This window comes from Calidris pugnax, unplaced genomic scaffold (genome assembly GCF_001431845.1).
Source record: "Calidris pugnax isolate Ruff unplaced genomic scaffold, ASM143184v1 scaffold103, whole genome shotgun sequence".
Classification (NCBI taxonomy): Eukaryota; Metazoa; Chordata; class Aves; order Charadriiformes; family Scolopacidae; genus Calidris; species Calidris pugnax.
This window is the reverse complement of record NW_015090990.1, coordinates 11858383-11876962: the sequence shown is the minus strand read 5'-3', so window position 1 is coordinate 11876962 and position 18580 is coordinate 11858383. Positions and strand designations below refer to the sequence as shown.

Genomic DNA, 18580 nt, shown 5'->3' with positions numbered 1-18580 from the left:
CAATGAGATCAGTGCAGGATTGAATGCTGGTCTGTTTCAGTAGAATGAAGCTGCAGTGCATTACTCGGATTTCAGTGGAGTTTTTCTTTGGCTTTTAATTTCAGAAGAATCTGATCCAAAATGGAGGTCTTTGTATGTAAGTTTGAATCCTTAGCTGGGCCAAGACTAGCTTTCTGACAGGTAGCTTAGTTGCCATCTTAAAATTGCTTTGTGCCAACTTACTGGAGAACGGAATTTTTTGCTTACTTTAAGCCTCTTGATCTTGGTCCTCAAATTCCTTATCAGTGTTTGTCTTTCATTTGTCTAAAAAAAGAACAAGGATAATCTGACTTTTATTACAGAAGATCTTTATGAATTATTCTACCAAGTACTCAGAGGAATGTTAAGCAGTAGTGAAAAGTGTCTTGGAAAAGTTTGTGAGCTGAGTCCTACTAAATGTATGCATGCATAGCTGTAGAATTGCTGTGTAAGACTACCAAGAGAAGGTGAAGATGATAGTAAAAAGCACCGTGAGTCTACTTTTTCTTGTCTTATGGCAAATCCTTTTTTAGACTTGTAGATGGTCAGCACTTTTCTGCCTTCCATATCGGCTGCCTACAGCCCAACCTTTTGGAAAGCAGTTTGAAAAAAGCTGCTGCTGTGGGGGCACAAAGTTAGAGCAACAACTCGGGGCTTTCTTCCTCTGCCCTCCATGTGAAAGGGAGGTTGTTCCCCATTTTTCTATCCTATATTGCTAGTCTATTTGGAAAAGATTAGACTCTTTTGGTAAAAAGCAAAACTGTAACTTTTCCCCAATATAACAATAAATAAATAAAAGTTACGTTCCTGTAATGCAAGTTAGATTATGAGCTGCTGAGAAACTGAGTATTTAACTTCTGTCTATAGGGTATGTTGACTTTTCTTACTCAGTGGTCTTTTGAAAGAGATTGCATTTGGTAGTTGGTTCCACAATCTTGCCATCACTTGATGGCAAGATGATGAGTTTTCCTCAACTTACTTAAGAAATATGTAATGTTACATAAATTAACATTTTTCTTACAATATGAGATGTATTTATGATAAATGATTACTATTTTTCTTTTACAGCAGTCATGATTAGCTGCTCTGAAATTAAGGGTCTTTATTGTTTTGGTGCACATGATGCTCCATCAACATTTTATAATGTTGATTATGAGAGTTAATATCAAGGGACAGAGCTGACATTAAAGATGGTTTCTTGTTTTCTATTCACTACAAACTGTATCTATAATAATTTATTCTGTGTTTGGTAGCTGCACTATGAAAGTACTGGTAAAATTCCTAAAAATAATAAGTAGATGATATGTATACTTACTGGTAGTCTTCAAGTAAAAAAAATAATGGAAAATTATTGTTTCATTGAAGTTGGTTGATTTTAAGTAATTGCCAAGTTGCATTAGAGCAAGACATTCAAAAATTCCCTAATGGAAAAAAGAAAACCCAATCTTTTTTGATGTTGGTAAAGGTTGTCAGACCAATTATTTATTTGTAGCCTTGACTTCATTCTCTTAGAAGAATTACATTTGTAAGCAAACAAATGGACTATGTAGCTAGTATGGAAAAAAGCAGTTTATGGCGGATGATGTTTTGGGTGGAGCAAGCTAGGGTTTCAAACTAAAACTGGCTACCAAAGTTGGCACTCTTTGCTACTAGCTTGTATAAATATATTCTTATATCAAAACTCTCTGCAAAATTCCTTCTTGGGGAGTTTGACCTGTCTTCTGGGGCAGTTATGCTGTGGTGAAGAACCAACATTTAAGACATCAGATGTTCTAGAGTCTAGGACCAAAAATACAGCTGCTCACCAGCCATGATTTCAAGCTGAGAATGGCTGCAGGAGTGGTGATGACGCAGCTGCTCAGGTGTCACTTAAACAGCCTGGGCAATGACCTGGAGAGCGACTGAAATCAGTTGAGTTTGTGTTGCTGCAAGGGCTTCTTCACTGTCTCTTTGAAGGATGTGATGCAGTTTACAGGTGCAGACAGCTGAGATTAAAAGGGAGCTATAAATGCAGAGTCATCGTTTTTATTCAGTGCACATTTCCAACAGTGATTTCTGTATTAACATGACTGAAAAAAAATAGACAGATTTGTTTATTATTTTTATCTTGCAAAAGTAAATCAGATGCTCTCTCTTGTACAGTAAATATCCTCATCTGGGATCAGACCCTGACAAAATTTCTCTCATAGTTGTCTTATGACACATTAGTATATTTGGATAATTGTACAGGTATTACAATAAAAACTCCTGTGTCTTTCTATTTCATTGCAAACTTAACCTAGTCGTGATTACATCTGATTCTTATTATACTGTGTATCTCTGTGGGTATGAGAATGCACAGCGACACATGCCCTCTTACCTTTTTTGGGAAAGAAAACATATGAAGTACCTGAAAAGACAAAAGATTTACATAGTGGGAAGTCTGTGTGGGAGTTGGAAGAGCATGAATTTAATAAGGCATGGAGATTTTTCATAGTAAGTGATTGAAAATTATTGTTGGTTTTGAAAGATGAAGGCATTGGTCATGTAAGTTGTTGATGTTTATTGTTTTTTTTTTTTTAACAAATACTTCATCTGCTGGGCTGTACAAATCTTTGCTGGGTCAGTATTTTAATTTTTTTCATCCAAATATTTATGTTTCTCTTTAATACATATCCTATTTGTTTATTTATAATAGACTTTGTTATATGGTTAAAAAGTACTTATTTGTTCATTTGCATAACTGTAAATTAATCTTATTTAGAAAAGCTGTAAGGAATCATTAATTTTTATTGCTGGATATTTTTCAATAATGAACCTCATCAGAATACAGGCTACCGATTCTCCTCTGTCTTGTGCTCATTGTAGAAAAGACAGAGCTATTTTTAACATTTGCACAGTCTAGATAGATGATTCTTCGTTCTCTGTGGTTTGGAGCTGAGTCTGTGGAGCCTTTCATAATCATATCCTTTTTTTTTTTTTTAATGGGTTTGTTTGAATTTGATCACTGTAGCTGATTCTGTGCATCGATAATGAAAGCTTGGGTTGCCTGTTTCTCAGCATAAATTCACCTCAGACTTCTACTTTGACAGTGCTCTGTGTTTCGGTACGCATGAAGATACAGAACTGAAATTGCTTTGCTTTCTTTACAAATGACTCAGAGTGTGCTTGTCCTTCCCTAAAATGTTGCCAGCGTGTGAAGGATTTTCAATGAGCAATGCAATAAGCCGGCATCTGGGAAGGTTTGAGGCTGCACTGGTATAACAGTGTACTGTCACACAGATGATCAGGGCTGGAGCCAAGACTCTATAGCACCGTAGATCATATTGGTCACATACTGGAAGTTTTGTTTATGTAACTTGGTTGCTGTTTAAGCTGCTTAAATAGTATTGCCATAATGTGGAGTGGATTTCCCAGCAGAGGTGAGCATGATTTTTATTATTAAACTTCACTGAATTGCTTTGTGATACGATATATTAACAGTGGATGCTTACATGTTTGGCACTATTTCTGTGTGCATGTCATTTGTTTTTTAGTTATTCCAGTGGAAAGGATAAGAAAATGGCAGGGCATGCATATTTTTCTTCTCTTCTTATTTCAGTATTTAAAGTAACTCTAAATATGTGGCAAGCTCCCTTTCCTTGCTTGCTGTTTGCAGAGGGCATCTTTCCAGTAGGTGACTTCCTATGCATTTTAAATGTTTTCGGAATATGTCAGTGATGCTGTATTACTGTTAGAGAAAGAGGCTAATTAGCATTGTGACTAAATACCTCTTACCAGAGCTTGCTTTCTGGTTTGTTAAATCTCAAATTATAGTTACAATGATATATAAAACACAAGAGCTGTCGGATTCTCCAGATAAACCAAGTAAAGAATGAATAAATTGTATACTGAATTTGACATTTTGCTTATGTCTGTCATTGTTAATATTAAAAGTTATGACCTGTCATGCCCAGGATAGCTTCCAGTAATTCATTTGCACTGACAGCTTGCTTTGAGAAGGGTATAAAATTACTGTTGCTTCTCCCTAACCAGTTACATTTGAGATTTAGTGCAGCGAGTTTTATTTAGGGAAACAGGTAGCGTGCTAAAGGTAGCCTGTGAAGTTCTAATAGTAAATCTTTAAGCTCAGAAGAAGCATTATCACAAACTAAATAGACTTTGTACCTACGTGTTTAAAAAAAAAAAGTTTTTTTATCGAGAAATTCACCTATAGCAGAACACAAAGAAATAGTTCAACTGAGTTACTTATTAAGCTTTGCTGTTCTGCTAACATGTTTAGTTTGTGGTGAGACCTGCTATGATTATATTTGCCTTTGCTGATAGTATTTTTCTTAATAAAAGGAAAAATGCTGAAAATGACTTATTAAAATGTTTTTCTTGCTTGCTATAGAAATTTCTGTGTTTACTATGTAAAGACTGCTGAGGGTTTTTTTTTTTTATGAGGAACTAGGACAGCTCATGTGTTTTCCTGCTAAATATATTTATGAGGCAGCTGTTTTATAGCTTTCAGCTCTAAAGTTATAGATAAGTGTGTATTTGTTTGACAGAAGATTTGAGAATTTCCATTTACTGCCAGTACATGTAAAGCTTGGCTAAGCAGCCTGCATCAGGAGCACACACCATTTGTATTAGCCAATCTGTCTTTGCAAGTCCCAGGGCCACTATCTTGCTAGAAGCCACTGTGTGCTTTTGAAAGCATGAAATTAGTTTTATACTGAGCACATGGTTTCTCATTTAGCAGTTCTTTTTATGGTAATGGTCAATTTATGGTTCAGTGCCAGAGTTTTGGTGTTCTGTCAAAGCTGATAGCTTCTGCTAAGGTGTTCTTTGGAGATAAAAATAAACAAACAAAACCCAAAACAACACAGCCCACCAAAAAAAAAAAAAAAAACAACAAAAACCCAAACCAACAAAAATACAGTTTGTGGTGTGGAGCCTAGGGAGACCCTAATAAAGGAAAATTCTCCCCAGTGACCTAACGACTCACAATTCTGATAGCATTTTAGAATTATTTTGTTGTAGTCTTTCAGATAACACTTGTAAGAATACGTTTGTCATTCATGACATAACATTACTAAATTCATTGTCACCTTCTTAACACTTCATACAGAGTTTTATAATCACTTTGCAATAAGCTTCTTTTTGCGACATGGAAAATCACTACCCCTTGATGCTAATTTTTGCTGTGTGCTTATTTAATGATCAAGAACAAAATACACTTGAAAAATGTATATAAAGCACCCTAAATATTCAGGAGAGGTGCTTTTGAGAAAACAACTTTAGAACACATTACAGACTTCGCTCTTTTTTGGAAATCCTTAGGAGTCAAAATAGGTTGTTAGTAAATACCTTTGTAAAACCTCCTTCAATACCTGTAATTCATAAGTCGATGAGCCAACTTTTTTACCTGTGTTTTGTTCTTGGAAAAGGGCATTCTAACTCTACCAGGTTGCTAACTCTTCCCAAAATAGCAGCTATCCTTAGTGAAAGACTAAGGTGGTTAATGTTGCGTGCTCTTAGGCTTCACTTGGGTTACTTTATCCAGTTTACATTAATTTCTCTTGTATATTAGGTAATTTTAAATTGTGTTGCTTTAAATATAGGTCTCCATAATTCTGACTTGATCCTGCAATAAGCATTTTTTTATATGATATGATATTTGCTTCTTTGCTTAGTGCTGTCTGCAAGGGGCAAAATTTGACATTGCATTTTGTGTGGAAGATGTGGTGGGCTGTAGAACCATAATGTTTCTTATCTTACGTGCTGAGAAGAGATTCTGATCGGCTACGCTTATGCCTTCCTGGGAGAGAAGCTGGAGGCCGTAGCTTCCAGAAGCTTACTTGAGAAGTAAACTTAAGCTGGTGTACCAACTTTTTATTATTCCATCATCATAGAGGAGGAAGAGAAACAGCAGCTATGGAGACTACTGCGCTCTGTCAAAGACACTTGGAAGGTGCGGCAGAGTATCACTTCAGCAAAGCTCCTGTCTCAAAGCTATGTTGTTTGGATCATCCTGTAGTCACGAAATAGATGCAGACTGACAGCTTGTTTTTTATACAGCTTTAAAAAAACCAAACATTTCTGTCATTTTAGGACCTTTGAATAAATTTACTTGCTATTCTTTGCATGTGTTTAAAGGCTACCAGGCAGAAAATATTGTTACGAACATTTGGAAAACAATGTGTGGCGTGTCACTACCATGACATATAAAACTTGTTTCATTTCTTTAAGTGCTTGAGCTAGAATGCCTTTCCTTATCCTTTTATTCTTTTTGGGAATCTTTTTATCCGTGCTTTTTATCACTATGAGTACAAGCTCGTCACATTTCAAGCTGGCTAGCCCTTTGTTCCAAGATGTTGTTGTTTGTAAGGTGCTTTCAGCTTCACAGATCTTGCATCCTCTTCCAGGTGTCTTTATTTCTGCATATTTCCCCTCCTGGCGTTTCACATCGGTAGGTAAATGTGAAGTAAGATCTGGTGTGCCTGTTACAGTGGACAAAACTACTTCACTTCCTGGCAGGAATCTCTCCTGTTTCAGAAGCCAATTTTGTATCCAATTGCCAATTATCAGATAGCACCATGATTTTAATTTCTTCCATTTTAGAAGACATCAGCGTTAACGTATGGTGATCTTTTGCAGCTTGAGAGGGTTTGGGGGATAGCAGCTTCACTATGGCAAGGTTACTTACAAGGAAATTCTGAAAGGAGAAGAGATACTGTGAGCTAAAAGGAAAGAATGATTGGGGAAGAGGTATGGGGTTGTGAGCAATTCCATGTTGATCACTTGACTTTGGGTTCCAAGTCTAGCCAAGTTCTTGGAAATCTTGAATTTGCCTTCTTTAGTGAAGGTCACTGATGATTTCTGCCAGAGTGGAGTAAACTGAGAACTGTAGTTCAGTGTGGCAGCTCTGTTGAAGCCCGACTCCTGAAGCTGGAGTTTATATATGTTTTTCCCAGTCTACATGCTTAAGAGCCAGAGATATTCTAGGCTAGACCTCCAGAACGTTCAGCCAAGAAATTATGCATTTTTTCATATGCTTTCTGTTCTGTAGGTTTCTAAGCAGTGCTCATAACATATCTTTGAAGGGAAATGAGCAGAGTAACTTCCCTTTTTTTGTTCCTGTAAGGATTTTTTTTAAAGGTTTTTAAGTTTGGGGGTTTTTTTGGAAGTGAGGAAAGCAGGGTACTTCTTGATCTGTACAGATGTAAGGAGAGTGCTTTTGTACAGACACCAGCAGTCAGGACAGATGAAAGTCTAAGTTCCTTAGCCCTGGGTAGGTCCAAGACCTATCCTGAAAAAAGTTTTTTGTCTGTGATGGAGTAGTGCAGATCTTAGGAGGAGATGAGGAAGTATTCTTACAGCCTCTTTGAGGACTGAGATTTTCAAATTTATGTAGTGTGTTATAGGAGCTACTTGAGGAAAAAGATATGACTATGAAAGCGCAGTGGACAAAACTTTACCTGGTAGGCAACTTGTGAAGGTGTCAGACTACTGACTGGACAAGAATTTGTGGTATGATGTGTTTGGTGATACCACTTGTTAGTGTATGTGGTTGCTCTGGATGGTGTCTGAGATCTGTGTTCAGATCACCTGTGTTTACAGGATTAAAGGATGTTTCCATATCTAGGGACTTCTGTGATTATTATGGTGTGTTCTTTTCTGGACTTCTGGTTTGTTTCTTCAGCTGTTCAATTAGGTAATGTTTATACTTTTACTGAGCTAGTAAAAGAGGCAGAGAGAGATGATCTCTAGTGTGCTGTTTTCCCTTTTGCTCTCTTCAAGCATTCTGTAATGACAAAATTAGAAATCAGAACATGTTGCCTGGAAGTTTGTGACTTCTACTCAGGGGCCTTCATTTTCTTTCCTTAGGATACTCTGTAGTAGGGGAAGCAGAGAGAAGAAGGGAAGAAATTGATGAAGGAAATTCTTAAAATTGTCTTTCTGCTCAAACTGGATTCAAAATTTTCACATATGTGCAATCTCTTCTTGCTCAGCACAGGGTGTTTGCAACAATTACATCCTGAAATGTTTTGTTTCATAATAGGTAGAATTAAACCATAATTCTGGGACTGAGCATTTAAATGTGAACAGAAAAGGAGGTCTTTTTTTTTATCAGCAGAACACACTTAAATGAAACAAGGAGAAAATAAAGAGGTGAGGAAGATTTCTAGGCTTTAGAGTGGCACATCTGGATAAAGAGTCACAGAAATCACTTCATCAAGAAAAAGCAGGCTGGTTGGAAGGAACTGAAGGTCATTGTTAGGAATTGCAATTAGTGTATTGTGGCCAGCTTTGTTAGTGGTACCATTGAAGCCTGATACATCTCTGGTAACGTTCCGAATAGTAAAAATCTGTCCTCTAGATAATCATTGTAGGAACCTCTTTTTAAGGAAGCATAAATAGTACTTGGCACCTGCGTACCCAAGTTACTTCTGAAAATAAGATTTAAGCTTTCCAGTCACTTTGGCTGGTGAGCAGGGCACAGACCTTCAGAAAAGCCAAAGCCGGAACACCAGAAGTTTATTTGATGGGGATTAAATCATCATGAAAAATCATCAGGGTTTTTTGTAGACATTATTATAAAGAATGTTTATATGGAAGTGGTATAGTACCAGATTTTTTGTTAATAACTGTTGACAGAAACAAGGAAAAAAAATGACAGAAACAAGTAAAAATATTGTTGTCCCTTCTTCATATTGTTTGTCATTTGCAAACACTTGCTCATTTTAAGGTGTGTTCTTTTCTGGACTTCTGGTTTGTTTCTTCAGCTGTTCAATTAGGTAATGTTTATACTTTTACTGAGCTAGTAAAAGAGGCAGAGAGAGATGATCTCTAGTGTGCTGTTTTCCCTTTTGCTCTCTTCAAGCATTCTGTAATGACAAAATTAGAAATCAGAACATGTTGCCTGGAAGTTTGTGACTTCTACTCAGGGGCCTTCATTTTCTTTCCTTAGGATACTCTGTAGTAGGGGAAGCAGAGAGAAGAAGGGAAGAAATTGATGAAGGAAATTCTTAAAATTGTCTTTCTGCTCAAACTGGATTCAAAATTTTCACATATGTGCAATCTCTTCTTGCTCAGCACAGGGTGTTTGCAACAATTACATCCTGAAATGTTTTGTTTCATAATAGGTAGAATTAAACCATAATTCTGGGACTGAGCATTTAAATGTGAACAGAAAAGGAGGTCTTTTTTTTTATCAGCAGAACACACTTAAATGAAACAAGGAGAAAATAAAGAGGTGAGGAAGATTTCTAGGCTTTAGAGTGGCACATCTGGATAAAGAGTCACAGAAATCACTTCATCAAGAAAAAGCAGGCTGGTTGGAAGGAACTGAAGGTCATTGTTAGGAATTGCAATTAGTGTATTGTGGCCAGCTTTGTTAGTGGTACCATTGAAGCCTGATACATCTCTGGTAACGTTCCGAATAGTAAAAATCTGTCCTCTAGATAATCATTGTAGGAACCTCTTTTTAAGGAAGCATAAATAGTACTTGGCACCTGCGTACCCAAGTTACTTCTGAAAATAAGATTTAAGCTTTCCAGTCACTTTGGCTGGTGAGCAGGGCACAGACCTTCAGAAAAGCCAAAGCCGGAACACCAGAAGTTTATTTGATGGGGATTAAATCATCATGAAAAATCATCAGGGTTTTTTGTAGACATTATTATAAAGAATGTTTATATGGAAGTGGTATAGTACCAGATTTTTTGTTAATAACTGTTGACAGAAACAAGGAAAAAAAATGACAGAAACAAGTAAAAATATTGTTGTCCCTTCTTCATATTGTTTGTCATTTGCAAACACTTGCTCATTTTAAAAATTTAACTTCTCTAATAAGTATTTCTCTTTTAAGGGAAAAATCTCCTTTTTTCTCTTTTTTTTTTTTCCTTCCTCAAAGCAAACAAGTCACAAAAATTTAACTTCTCTAATAAGTATTTCTCCTTTAAGGGAAAAATCTCCTTTTTTCTCAAGTCTCAAGTCTCAAGTGACTTTGTTTTAGAGATTACTTCAGATTGCTTCTGCTGGAAAAAAAAATGGAGTTGACATTGTTCTCTTAAGGGTATACTAGACTTCTACTCTGGAAGTTACTGCTATTGCATGGTATCTATGTTTTTGGTATCCTTTTGTAGGTAATGTTTCTCAACTGGACAATTAATGAAGTTTAAAATCCAAATCAATAAAGTAATAATTTACCAGCAGCTAATGAATTAAGTCTGTAATCTGGTTAAACTTTGTAAGGAAATACTTACGCGTGAATATCTAGGTGACATGCTATTTACTTAAATACTTGATAAATTCTTAAATTTTGGATTTTTTTGTAGGAAATAGTCAGTGTTTGGTACTTAGTGCTTCATGTAGTTGACTAACAATTGTTTAGTTAAGAGGCAGAAACAGTCGGTTGCTCGATATCATCTAGCTCGATATTCCACTAGCAAACAAGTGAAAAAAATGAGAAAAGTGTGACTGATGGAAGGTTAGTTAGAAATATGTATCAAAGCTATAAAGTAATTACAAAAAAACACTTTGAATTGACATAATTTCATATGTGATTTGATAAGTACAGCTATATAATTGCAATTTTTAATTTATAAACAGATACTGGATTTGTCGAAAAGTTTGACCAGCTTTTATCCAAAACTCTCATGTTTCTCAAAATATAATATTTATTCACTGGTCAAGCCCAAGTTTACTGGAGTCTTCCGAGAAATGGGACAAGGCAGAATGAGCTATTCTAAGAATGGATGAAAGCTGCTTGGGTTTTCCGTGCTCTTAAAGGTGCTCTGCAACCTAAACATGTGTCTTCTCCTCCTGCTTTCTTTCATGCATATGCTTACTTGTTGGAAAGATGTTAATGGGCTTGTTGGTGAAGAGGGAGAGTTTTGAGTTAGAGCTTAAGTATCATGTACCAATTAACTCAAAAAGTGCATTAGAATAAGAGGAACGAATTCGTGAGAGCATAAAATGAAACAGCGACATGTCTGTAGTCAGGGTGTTCCAGACATTTCAAGGCTGACTACCCTCACATGTGCACTTTATCTGAGACTTTAGTGATGATTAATCATATCATGCACCTAAGGTTAAATGTTCATGTCAGTGTTCACAGGTTGTTGGGTATGGTTCATGAATATGAGTTTGAATTGGAGCAGAAGAAAGTAGAACTTCAGGCTATTGAAAATTCCATCTTAAAAAAAGTTGTATTAAATCTAGATGAAAAGTAACACATGATATTTTTGGGGATAGGCCTAAATAAATACTACTTGGGGAGGTGCTCACTGGATTTTGATTTTTTTCGTTCTGTTTTTCATTTTCCAGTTTTCCATTTGCTAGTTTGATCAGTTCCTTTATTTCCAGTTTTCCATTTGCTAGTTTGATCAGTTCCTTTATTTTTCTGCCTGCAGAAAGTGAAGCTAATGCAAGGCGTACAGTGGTGCAGTACCCAGCCCCAGAAGGTGGGGGATGCTGATGGGTATTGCCCCCATCAATAGTACCTGTAAACTGAAAGTGAAGGTGATCATAGCTGAAGAGGCAAATGACTAGACACTATGAATTCTGTTGTGTATTTTGCGGGGGTTGGTTTGTTTTTTAATTTAAAACATTTTTTAAACTCTAGGAGACCTTCTTGTGGAGAAAATTTGTTTTGGGGAGGTGCACAGTTCATTAGAAAATTAATTCTGAAGAAATGCACAAACATCTTAATTTTGTAAGGATTTTGAGTTGCTTTATAGCAAGAGACTACTATTGGAATAAATATGGTGTACTTCACATTTTTACCTGTGTTCAGAAATACATTTTAATAACCAAACTGTTTTTTATAATCAGAAGTCCATTTTATGCATAATAGGCATGTTATTAAATTTTTAAAAAAATCAAAAAGGTTAAAAATAGCTTTATAAACAATATTTTTGTGAGATTATTTAATTTTTATTATCATTCTTTCAAGTTAAACTTTCAGCCACCTTTACTGAAGCCTCTTTTGAAGAGAAGCTTTATTAAGTTTTCTAATTGTTGATTTAGGTTTCTTTGCATGGTAGTCTTTATATACAAGAAATATATTTGAAGGGTTGTTAATTTGCTGAATACAAAGCATTGCTGAAATTGAAGTTATAAATTTCTATTGTATTTTAATCAAAACTCCAAAGGCAGAAGGAAAGAGCAGGTTTTAGTGGATAATGATCCCGTCTGTTGCACATTATTGCACTGGACATCTACCCTGGCAAAGACAGGCCATGTTTACAGTCATAACGTGCTTATTTTTTGCTAAAATCCTTGGGAGGTGATGGAATGGCAGACACATACTTTTATTCTGTCTTTCTGCAGTTTTGCTTCAGAAATATTTGTTATGATTATCCAGACTGTAAGTCAGTGGATGAATTGGGCAAACAAAGCTATCTATTCTTTTTAAGTATTTCTGCTTTGTACTGTTTTCCTTATTTGAAAACCTGGAGTTGCTTTGATAGATACCGAGCATGCTACCCTGGCTCTTTCAAGCCTTCCCTTTGCAAGGTTGACGCAATGCATCAAACTTACTTTAACTGCTTTAAATAACTAAGATAAGAATCCTAATCAGAGAAATTGTCACACATTAATTGAATAACTATGGAGTGGAGAGCAGGAATGCGTTCTTTGTGCTGGCTGCCAATTAGCAGGCTGTTCGACTGCTTGGAGTCTCATCCATCCTGTACGAGGGGTTATCGTTCTGAGAACTGACAGCCACGCACTGTGCAGAAGGGACCTGATCCAGCCCCTCTGAAAGAGGATGCGCCTCTCTTGTTCAACAGCGATCTCCCCGTTGCAAAGGCATACTGCTGGAAAAGCATGAGGATTTTAGGAAGACCGGCTGACGTGCCTGTGTATGAGACAGGGAGCATGCATGGAATCTGGGTGAAAAAATGGCAATTTATATTCCTTCTTGAGTGGTCAAAAACATGGCTTGAAATGATATATCCTAAAATGTGTCAAAATAGCAGGTTTAGCAGGTAGTTGGGTGGTGATAATCTGCAAGAAACTGATGTGCTACTGAAAATACACTACCTAACCTGAAATTGAAATACCTTTACTCACTATATTATTTTTGAGGCCATCTGTTGCATGACCATGTTGTTTATTGCCTAACTTTAATGGAGTTCAAGGGCCAGTAGAAATTTTAGTGCAAACTCAAGGTTTCAAGTGTTATATAGTTGTTAGAGCAACAACCAGTAACAGTGCAGGCACACAATGGAGTACACTTTGAGGAATCCACAATCTCGTTGAAATGGTCTCTTCCTCTCCCCTCCCTTTGATCTTGTTGCTGAATATAAGTAGAACACGACTGTACTGCTGTGGTGTGGAGCAATCAGCTGCCAGAGACAAGTCTGAAGGGACAGCTAGCAATTAGCTACAAATAATGAGAAAAATCTTCTTGTTAGACTAATCAAAGCGAACTTGTTACCAAGAAATTTGGAAGTCAACAAATTTGTAAGCCATGTATTGTCTAGCCTGATTCTTCTGGTACAAACAAAATCAGAATCAGTGCATCCACTGGGGCTCATAGACTTCGAGGACCAAAGGAATCACCAAGCCTTATCTCCTGTACAATACCAGAAAAAGTAATCTCAAGCATTAATTCCTTCAGTAGAAGAAATTGCTTTCTCTAACATGCCAGTGCTTGCTGTTAAGTCCAATAAATCTGCAATTGAACCACAACACATTATTTAGAGACACATCCAAGTTCAATTTAAGGACTTCAGGATGTGATGAATTTACTTGCTACGCTGTTGAATTGTTTAAATAACCCTTTACCTTTGCAGTTAAGAACTGCATCGTACTGCCAATTTGAATTTTCTAATTATGAGCCAGGAGATGCCTTTTCTTCTCTACTATTACAGAACCCCTATTATTAGATACATTCTCCTTTTAAAATGGCAAGGAAGCTTGATTACAAGTCCAGCACTGTTTGTATTAAGTGTGCAATTACAAACAAAGATCATGTAACAGCTGAAAAAAGTATGTATTCTTTCTTTTAATAACAAAGTTTGCATCAGTGGTCTCAGTGACTCTCTGATGAATCACAATGACAGCTTTGCCTCCACAATGGTTGACTGTTGGGTTCTGATTTTTAAAGTCTGCACAACATCTTAACACAACATCTGCACAACTCTTAACACTAACACTCTTTCAACCAGAACTGAGTTCATAAAGCTCTCCTTCTTAGCATCGAGTTTTCAAGATTTTTCTGGACTCTTCCTGTCCTCCAGTTAATTTTCAGCTGGCAGGATCAAGCTTTTTTCAGTGAACGCTTGTGAAAGGACAGCCATTTTATTTTCCAGATCAAATCCCTTGCTTATGGGATACGCTGCTTGTTTTGATCTTCTATAGAGTCTGGCCCTCATTTCTCAAACTGTATGTTAAATACTGAAAGGCAGCTATGTAGCAGCTCTGGGTCCGCTACTTGATACCATCTAGAGTGTGCAGGGACCTTTGTCACCCAAAGTTACTTTACTGATTGTTTCACTTTTTTTTTTTTTTAGTATCACTGTGGGCATTGGGGTGGCGTAGTTTTAGCCTGATTTCCTTTATATAATTTATATATATAATTTCACCTAATTTTCTGTATATTAATTTCAAAAGCATACCTTCAGTGAAGACACAGGAAGTGGAATACAGAATATTCTGTCTGTTTCCTAACCAGCTTGTAAAGACACTGCATGCATGGTTTACCTGACAGATATTTTCCTATGGTTTTACCTGAAGCTTTGAAACTAAGAATATCTGTAATCTAGCCATGGAAATAATTTTATTGGGTCTTCATCTTCTTTTGGTACACTAGTACGAGTACCTGACAGGCGTGCCTATTAGCCACTGTCTTTTTCCCAGTTCACTGGGATTGTTTAGAGACAGTATCATACAGTGTTATGTTTGGACTGTTATCCTTGGGATGTCTTTAACTCCTTTGGAGCATGTCCTCATCAGCCACATCTACCTAGCCACAAAGATCTCTTTCTGTAATTTGCAGTAAGAGTGGAAGCACGGTGTAAGCATACTTAATTTGGTTGGATGACACATTCCTTCCTGTTTTACGTAACGTAAAATGCTTACAGTTTAGTTGCAAAAAACTGTCTTGCCAAGATGTCACTGTTAACAGGCTTGCTCTTAAGCCTGTGACTGTAATACCTAATAGTAATCTTCCTAATACCTTGCAAGCTGGTGTTCAGAATTTCTGACTCCAAAGAGTGTGCTGCCAGAATGTGGCTTTTTTTCTTTTTTCCCGATACCAAACTTTCTCCTACAGAACTGGGAGTGAAAAAGCTCTATGAATTTAAGTATTGCCTGGAATTTATTTCCGCAATTTCTGTATCGTCTGCAAACTTGACCTTTATCTAAGCTCTTCTCAGTTCTGGGTCAGGATGACCCCTGATCCATATGTGTACCTGTATTAAGGATTTAAGAGTGTTGTCCATGAATAAATACAAGTATATGTTGCAATTTCGTATTTTAAGAACTGAAAATCACAGCATAGTTTGAATTAAAAAAGGAAGCTGTTTTGTAGCAGTATCTAAAGTGGAAACACTCAAACTAAAACAGAAGTAGAATTCTACTCTTCTGCACATCATTGAATGTCTGGGAAGGTTGCTCACTTCTGAATCGCCTGCTTTTTTTTCTGCTGTGCAAACCCTCCCTCTACTTCCCCTTACTGTAGTTAAATAGCCTGGGTTTGTTACTCTTTTTTTCTGAAACATCTTACACTCCTGTAGTCTAAATTGAAATTTTTTTTGTAATCACATGGTAGTATATTCTCCCCTTCTCTATATTTTTCTTTTAGTGTCAGAGTTTATAACTGATTTTTCTCTACAGTGAAGTAAAAACGTGGTATGCTTTCCTGTGACTTTTTTCCTTTAGCTGCAGAATTAACTGAAGTTTAACATATATAAAGGGTTTTTTTTGTTGATAGATAACTGTTCAGGTTGCCTCTCTTTCTATTTTTATATTTTTCATGACAAACCTAATTTTGCCTGTTCTGCTATATGTTTCAGCTCTGAGAGTATCTGAATATTTTGAAACATAGTCTTGGAAGTTGCTGAACAAAAAGACTCTTTTTTTGGTAAATAAAACGTTTCTAGAATGTGAGAAGTTGGAAGGAAAATATTTTCATCTAAGGTATTGAGTTTGGCTTGGTTCCTCTAAGATGACAACACATATAAGCGGTTTTCCTCTTTTGTCATCCATCAGCCACATGTACATATGAGGCTTCTGATCTTTGGCTTAAACTACTGTTAAGTTTTCATTATAAATGTGCCACCTACTGGAGCAAAAGGCCCATCAGCAAATATTTATTAATGTTATCTTCTCCCAGACACATTTGCATAGTAATTTCGTGCTAGATTCCTGTGCTTCTGGTTGTCAAATCTACACTGCTTCTTGTCAGCCTCACCATAGGCTATGAAAATGGTAATAAGAATTGGAGAGGATGTGGAGCATAGAGGCTTAATAAAATGCCTTTAAAAAAAAAAAAAAAAAATCAATATAATGAATTATAATGAAAAATACCTGCCTGCCAATGAATGTCTAATAAGGGAATCTTATGTACGTAGGTACTGTATGTCTTGATATCAAGATTAAAAAAAAATGTAATTGTTCAATGTAGCCTTAGCCTTGTAGCAAAAAGAAATTTTAAAGATTCTACATAATACTGTGACTTTTGCTGTTGTTTTTTAAAACAAATTTTCAGCATTGTCTTGGAACAGAACTGGTCATGATCATCATTACAAATGAGAGGTGTTTTGCTCAAAGCTTGTTGTGTTTTATGTTATAGTAATTAACTGAATGATTATTTGTATTGCAGGCATGTCTTAAGATCCACAGCTTTATAATGCTAGACTTGTACAGAACTATGGGAAAATTTAAAATCTGTTTTGAAACATAATGAGTGAAAACAGTAGAGCAAATTGGATGAAGGGAATGATCTCGAAACAATCGCTCTGCTAAAGTGAAGTGATTTTCTTGATTCTTATGAAAGTGAATGTTTGCTTTGGCAATGCTTCATTGTATCTTAATACAAAAATGGCTAATGTACAAGCCATTGAACAAGTACAAGCAGAATAGCATCCTGAAGATTAATCTGTTTGGCTGCATATTAAATTTGTGTGTTCCTGTAGGACAGTCTTTGGCTTGGGCCGAGTTGCCTTTTTTTTTTTTATTGGGCTAAACACAGTGTAACTGATATGTTAATGAGACAGCTATAAAAATTTGATGTTTTTCCTTATACACGTTGCTAGTTGTTTCTTTCCATGCCTTGCAAATAAAACTCAGCCATGAGGGCATTTGCGTTTGAAAAGGAAGAATAAATCAATGAACCATCCTCAGAAAACAAGTCCACAGTCTAACAGGCTATGAAGAATGAGGTGGGAAGAGGTCAGAGACCTCCTGTCTCCTTGTCTGAGGTTCTGATGCATGTTGCACATGCCCAGGTTTTCAGCAAGCCAGTTCCAAGTCCCCAACGTTAAATGCAGAGAGTCCAGATTTTATGCTTGGCGAATCTTAAAATTCTGTTATATTTCAATATAAATATAAATATCCAGTTCCATAAATTTAGAGTATTGTAACATGGATTTGTAAGCTGCCCACAATAATCAGGGTCCTTGTATGCAGCCTGTTCATTCTTTTCATCTGTCAAATGCTGTTAAATTCTTTATTGATACGGAGATGTTGGGATGGTGTTCAGCATTTGGTCCATATATCATAGAAAAATAGAATGTAAGTATCTACAAGAGACTGTCAAGGAAGTTGGAATGACTGCTGATAGGGCTACACGACATATCTGGGATAGCACAGTAATTGGAAGGAGCTAGTAGCAGGATATTTTCCTTCAAGTTTGGCACCTATTTCTCTGCTTAAGGGGGAAATTGAATTTCTTAGTCACAGGTATTTGTTGCACAAATTCTCTTTTCAGTTGTTTATTTGATAATTGAATGGGCATTTCATGCTGGGTGAAGGAAATTTAGCTTCGTTAAGGTGTTTTCTGATGTGTGCAACTGAACCATTTCCAAAACATTCATTTTTTAAAATATATTTTCTTGGCTTTATGCATGTCAAATTTGTGAGCAAAAGCTTGCACATTCATTTTTCAATACTACATGAACAAAGAAAAGATACGTTGAAAGGCTCAGTGAATTAATGGCTTTAAATGACTTGGAGATTGAAGATGAAAGGTTTTACAGAAATATACCGATTCTGATTTTCATTTTCCCATTACAGAACTATCTTTGACTTAAGTCCCTTCCTTGGAGAGAATAAGCTTTAGGGTTGGTTATTATTATTTTTTTTTTTTCCTTCTCATGACTCACCTGGTTTTATATTGAGTAGTCCTGCTTATGGAAAATATAAATGACTTCTTTTTCTCTGGTTGGCGACTGAGTGTGTAGTCTTCCGCAGTTTTGTGAAACAGGCCAGGGTCTATGTCTGGCTTCGCTCCAGGTAGCGAGCACTTGGAGTGAGCTGGGGCAGTGCTTCAGGAAACATGCTGCTTGCAGGAACAGGACTCACATTTCCATTGGCTGGAAAAGTAGGAACATCAGCTGGAGTCATTAACGTCGTTGTTTTTAGGGGT

General features: G+C 36.4%; 1 protein-coding gene across 4 annotated transcripts in view; it reads left to right on the top strand.

Annotated features, from left to right (window-relative positions):
• The window catches only part of ZNF385B (zinc finger protein 385B), a 175372-nt gene that overhangs the window by 37298 nt on the left and 119494 nt on the right, over nucleotides 1-18580 (top strand). Inside the window, exon 1 of one of the 4 annotated variants that reach the window (XM_014954205.1) lies at nucleotides 3021-3419. The exons of the other annotated variants lie outside the window; for them this stretch is intronic. Coding sequence (XP_014809691.1) covers nucleotides 3395-3419 — 25 coding nt within the window. The 5' untranslated portion in view covers nucleotides 3021-3394. Of the gene's footprint in view, nucleotides 1-3020; nucleotides 3420-18580 lie in introns of those variants that run through there. 4 annotated transcript variants of the gene reach the window in all.